We start from the raw sequence: 5,841 nt of genomic DNA, 5'->3' as shown, positions 1-5,841 counted from the left end.
GCTGGAAAAGCATTCCAATCTTTTGCACCTGCTCTATCCATTGATTTTTCAAACTGTTTACCAACTTTTCTCTACATGGACCAAGAAAACTTGATGCAATTGAGCAGCTGTTGGTCCAGAGGGTCAGAACTATAATTTAGATCTGTTTTGAATTCGTGTTTTTTTTTTTTTTTTTTTTTAATTTAACATTAGCTTCAGTGCTTATGACAGTATTATTTAAACTCAGTATTGGCTGGGGTCAAAATAGGTATTAAGTGCTGTCGGGTTTATTATCATTTTTAGAGATAAGTTCAGCATTAGCCTCATTGTAGTATGCAGCAGCTCCATGCATTCTTTATCAAATGGAAGAGTTTTTTAGTCAGGTTTGAGAGCCAAGATATCTCTTTGAATAGGTTTCCATATGGTGATGAAGAGTTTCTTGTAATGTAATCTAGCATACCAGTATTACCATTAATATTCAGTTGTAATAACTGAGTACTTTACAAAAAGAAGATGGGGCCTGGGAAAAAAGAGAACTTTTTCAGAAAAAAGAAAAAAAGAAGTTGCTCTAGAGCAATTCAACTTTTGTCGTATGAGACATTTTTCTCGTCATTCTATTGTTTTGTTACATCAATAGCAGACATCGCTTTAGGGGGATTACATGACAGAAGAAAAACTGAACAACTTGAGGAGAAGAAGATGAACAGAATGACAAAATGGTCTCTACATTCACCAGACTCGCAAAAAGTTTTTTTTTTTTTTTCCTCCTTTGGAAAACATCCTCAATCATGTCCGTTGCTGTACCCAAAATAATTATGTTTCAAACAATGTTGCCATTTACCTATGAAAAAGTCTAGGGAGCAGCCCGTTCATGCATCATCCAAAACACACCTTACGTGTCAAAGTAAATTGACAAATTTATCCCTAAGCAAATTGACGAAATCCCACGAAGTCCCCCTCCCCCCCAAATTCGAAAAGTTGAAAACACTCCATTGCTACCGAGGGCTGATCTGAGCTGCGATGGAGAGGGAGGAGGGAGGAGGGAGTTGCTGTGATTGGGGTTCGACGGTGGGGGTTGTTGCGAGGTCGTGAGGCTCGGTGGTGGTGGCTGGGCTGGTGTATGGTGGCGGCGAGAGAGGGGGGAGACCCATTTCAGGTTAGGCTGATTTGAGCTGCAATTGGGGGTTGTCGTGACTTGGGTTTGGCGGTGGGGGTTGTTGGGAGGTCGTGTGGCTCGGTGGTGGTGGCTGGGATGGCTTACGGCGACAGCATTTCGGGACTAAATCCGTGTGAGACCCATTTTGGGAGTGGAGAGGACACTGCGTGTGGAGGCTGTGTGAAGGCTCGAAGGTGGCTAGAGGGTTGCTGGTGAGGTGGTCGGTGGCGCTGTTGGGTGGCCAACAACGCGAAGAGAGGCCGAATGCGATTTGGTTGCTTGGCGAGGAAGGAGTACACGGCGCGGCGAGGGAGGAGTACATGACGAGCATCAGTGGTATCGATGGTGGGGCTGGAGGCTAACGATAGTGGTGGCCAGTGACTGCAGGTGGCGTACAGAGGGGTTGGGTGGGCTGAGAGAGGGAATCGGGTGGGGGTAGGGGCTGGGTGGGGTGAGAGAGGGTCGGTTTTGGATTTAAAAAAACAAACAAACAAACACGTCACGCGTGGATCCGTAGCACAACTCTTTCACATTCGCAGTCCATTTCACAAATTGCACCCCTTTGTAGATGAGATGATATGAGTTGAGATAAAAGTTGAAAATTGAATAAAATATTGTTAGAATATATTTTTTTAATATTATTATTATTTTGAGATTTGAAAAAATTGAATTGTTTATTTTATTTTGTATGAAAATTTAAAAAAATTGTAATGATTATATGATATGAAATGCGTTATGAAACAAACGAGACATTCTGCTGTCCAAACCAGAACCAAGAAAAATAGACAATTATGATACCAGACCACTGCATCATATGCTTCTTGAACAGAATATTTATTGTATTAAGTGCACAGATCCGAACTACATGCAAATAGAATAAAACAATTTCATCTCCAGAAGAGATCAAAATGCCTCTTTGAGAAGACCCTACATAACTGGGACTTAAGAAAGATCATACAAATATATACCCTACTCTAATCTTGATCTAATCCATCCTGAACAGCGTGCAAGCTCCGAAGCTCAGAATGCCCATATCGTGAAGCTGCAAAAGCATATGATCCCACAACAGCAACAAGTACGCCAAGGACCAAAGAAAATAGCTGGAAGTTTGCAAGCAACTCACCTCGGGCCTCGCTGTCTTTTGAGTGACAAGAGATCATCTGGCTTTCCTTAAGCCAACAACCATGTGGCATCATGGGACCATAGAGAGTGAAGGCAGTTTGATAGAACCAAAGACCCTGGAGTGTTATAGCAATGCCACTACACAAATCAACTGGGAAGCTGGTCGGTAAGAAGGCGCCAGTAACCGTGGACATTATGCAAAGCCCTATCAAGAGAACAAGCAGAAGGTGGTAGTACCCTTCAAGGCCTTTATGGGTTGTCGAATGAAAGTAGAATAGGAGATACTCTACAGAGAATGCTGTGGCAGCAATCAAACAAAGAGCTCCTTCTGGCAAGGGAAGAAACCTAAACAGAGAGGAAATGTTGAACAAAAAAAAAAATATAAAGAGGATAAGACAATAAAAGCCATGATTACAGTTGATAAATTTAATTTTAAAATCTTGTGGTGATGGTCAGGTAAAAGTTAGCAAAGATTTACCAATTGCAACAGTAGGGTTCTAATATGATGCAGTGAACCTCTTTATAAAATGGCATTACCAATTTTAATTTCACTGGATTTAAAATGACACTGCAAATTGCCCATAACCATCAATCATTATTTTTTCAGAAACATTGAGCAACATACTGATTAAATTCAACCAATATTTAAGAAAAAGATACAAATAAAAAAGCAGGCAACATATAAGGCTTAACCCTTGGGGGTTGGCTCAAGTGGTAAAGGCCTTGGGCTTGGGGGTATGCTCCTCTTAGGTCTAAGATTCAAATCCCCTAGGGTGCAAACAATCTCTAGGGGTCATTGGACTGGGGGATTTTCCCCTTGAATTACCCAAGGTGCACTTGCGGAAAACTCATTGCCAAGGGCTTGTGCACCCCGGGGATTAGTCGGGAAGATGTTCCTGGACACCCGGTGCCAAAAAAAAAAATATATATATATCAAGGCTTGATGAGGAAATCCATTAAATGCTCCATGACTCAAAGGCTTACTACCATTCACATTTAATTGTCATGAGTTATTATTTATTAAAGTGTTTCCCACGAGAAATACGCAGAAATAAAAAGTGTCTGGACTCGCCAACACATTCAAATTTCCAAAATGTTTCAGAGCAAATAGATTATGGAACCCATCTAAGCAATCTTATTTTTTACTGAAAGTGTATATCTCTTCATGCCACTAATAATATCTCTCAGACACTACATATTTCCTAAAGTAATTTTCAAACCGATCCAAAAAACAATTTTCAAAACTGATCTAATGGATCACCTCATTAGGGAAAAAAACAAGACAAAGAAGAAACATTTCTTCCATCTTGCGCACTTGGCATAATGGTAGCAATGATCGTACTCTCAGTTCAGACTAAAATCAGAGGGAAAGTTGGAGGAAGTGTATACTGTGGGTTTTTCTCTTGTTTTATAGCAAATGCACAAGTCATCCACCAGACTCCCTTGTTTAAAACAAAGGGGCAGATGACGTTTCGTCCACTTATCTTGCTGTGTAAACCCAAAAAACCTGGTTTCTAAACATAAAAAGATGGTATACACATTGAGGCTTAATTAGAAACATCAGGAGAGGAGGAGGCTAGAGGAAATCCCGGGCAAGCTCTCAAGTAAAACTGTCATCTGCAAAGGTTTACATGTTATATTCAAAATTCAGACCTCCAAGCTTCAATGTACATCCGCTAAATTGACCCAAACCCAAGCATGATTGTTGCATAAAGCAGTTCTCAACTTCTCAGTTACAAAACCGTAGCAAAAGCTGGTTTTTCCTTGCGATTTAACATATATCTAATGGTCTACACAATGAATTGATTGGTATACAGAAAATTAAAATTTGGGCACAATGAAAAAATTCAAACCGAGTAAGCCAAAATCATTTTAGGCTCAGCTTTTACCGTTTCATCAATACTCAGGCACCAAAAAGCTTAGTAGCTACATGAAAGAACATGAAATTCTCGAGAGAAAACCTATGACTAACCTTGTTTTCTCAGAGAGCAGAGCAACCAAACCAAAGATGAAGAACATTAGGAGCATCCCTGAGTGCTCCAAATTATTCAAGTGGGACGGATTCGAGACATCATCGGCAACAAATTTGAGGTGGGTCGAATACAAAAGCTCAATACACATATCAATAAAAGCACCAATTGCAACAAGATAAAGCTCCAAATACTTGAGCCTCCCGTCAAAACCCGGCACGGGATTCCAAACCCGAACTCTGAACGTTTTCGGGTTCGCAACGTATCGAACCATAGAGCTCCATATGTGCCACACCCCAACCAACAGAAACAATGTTCCCGGCAGAACATGACCCTTGAAAGATCCCATTTTTCTTTTCTTTTGCTTCTTTTTCCAAAGCTTTTACCACTCTGAGATGCAATCAACTAATCCTTTGAAGTTTGGACTGTTCATCTGTCAAATTTCTGGGGTTTTCATTGTTCTGTTTAAAAAAGAAGCAGTTTCAGTGTTCGTAGTAAGAATCATCTTTATTTCTGTGGCAAACTTTTGGCTTCATGCGTTGAATCGTTCCTGTATCAGACTTCCTTCTTTCCGAGCGAGAGTACCAGACAGACTGTAAAAGTAAATCAATGATGCTTTTAGGATAATGATGTGAACCTCACATGCGGTCCATCACACGAACATTAGATTCAACGTCACATGCGCAACTTCCTTGCGTTTTTTAGCTTCAAATCTTGAAGATCTGAGTATTTATGTCCAAGAGCACTGGTATTAAATTGATCATCTTATTTTTTAAATTTTAATTAATATATAATTTTTTTTATTTTTAGTTAATCATTTAAAATTTAAAATTTATATTGAATTAATTATTATACTCTCTATAATAATAAAATATTATTATTTTTTATTTTTATAATTAACTTTTATTTTTTAATTAATTCTTTTTTCATAATCTTCTATAATCTCTAACAATCATTTTCATTTTCATTTTCACAATCCAATAAACAAAGTTTCATCACACGATATCAATATTCAAAAACAATAAATAAAGTTTCATACAATAAATAATTTATACCATATCAATATTCAAATATAAAAGTTTCATCACAGTCCACAATACAACATTCATATATAGTTGCTCTCCACATTCTCAAACACCCATATTTTTTATTCAAAAAAAAAAAAAAACCACAAAATAGCATAGGCTACAACCCCAAAACAAATACAACCACAAGATACAAGATATAATAAGTAAGTTTTCATAGAAGATTGTAAAATGGTTACCATATGCACTATTTGCTGTAGCAGCTGTTGCAGAGAGTATGCTATCATAGCAATTTTTCACCGTTGGCTCCACCTAGATTTTTCAGGTAAATCCGAAACTTTATTCAATTAGAATAAAGCATTGAATTGAAGAAATATGAAAATCGTAATCAATTACAGTTAATCGAGTTTTATCAGAGAGGGAGAGCTTGAGAGGGCAATTTGGGAGAGTACCTTCGCAGCCTGAGCGAGCTCATCCAAGTGTGCAGAAGGTAGAAACCCATCTTCTCCTTGGCATCGTTATTGTGCAGTGCCAATTTGTGAAGCTTCCCCAACGAGGACTTCATTTCCCCCGAACTCTAAGAATAATG

General features: G+C 38.7%; 1 protein-coding gene across 2 annotated transcripts; it reads right to left on the bottom strand.

Moving 5' to 3' along the window:
* Positions 1-1,922: 1,922 nt before the first annotated feature.
* Positions 1,923-4,836, bottom strand: LOC109014255 (transmembrane protein 45B-like). 2 transcript variants are annotated; one of them, XM_018996644.2, is made up of 3 exons: positions 4,230-4,820; positions 2,259-2,602; positions 1,924-2,177 (listed from the first exon to the last, which is right to left on the bottom strand). In XM_018996644.2, exons 1-3 carry the CDS (start codon positions 4,574-4,576, stop codon positions 2,110-2,112), a joined length of 759 nt encoding a protein of 252 aa, XP_018852189.1. In that variant the 5' UTR covers positions 4,577-4,820; the 3' UTR covers positions 1,924-2,109. The 2 variants fall into 2 exon arrangements, with proteins under 2 accessions (XP_018852187.1, XP_018852189.1); XM_018996642.2 differs by having other exon boundaries at positions 1,923-2,602; positions 4,230-4,836.
* Positions 4,837-5,841: the final 1,005 nt, after the last annotated feature.

This window comes from Juglans regia, chromosome 9, assembly GCF_001411555.2.
Source record: "Juglans regia cultivar Chandler chromosome 9, Walnut 2.0, whole genome shotgun sequence".
NCBI lineage: Eukaryota > Viridiplantae > Streptophyta > Magnoliopsida > Fagales > Juglandaceae > Juglans > Juglans regia.
This window is presented reverse-complemented; position numbering and strand designations above follow the sequence as displayed.

Excerpts from the sequence above, each read along its gene's own strand:
- LOC109014255 (XM_018996642.2), bottom strand. The coding sequence starts at position 4,576 with ATGGGATCTTTCAAGGGTCATGTTCTGCCGGGAACATTGTTTCTGTTG. Across the intron at positions 2,603-4,229 it reads CTGCTCTCTGAGAAAACAAG|GTTTCTTCCCTTGCCAGAAG; the intron begins GTTAGTCATAGG and ends CTCTCTGTTTAG.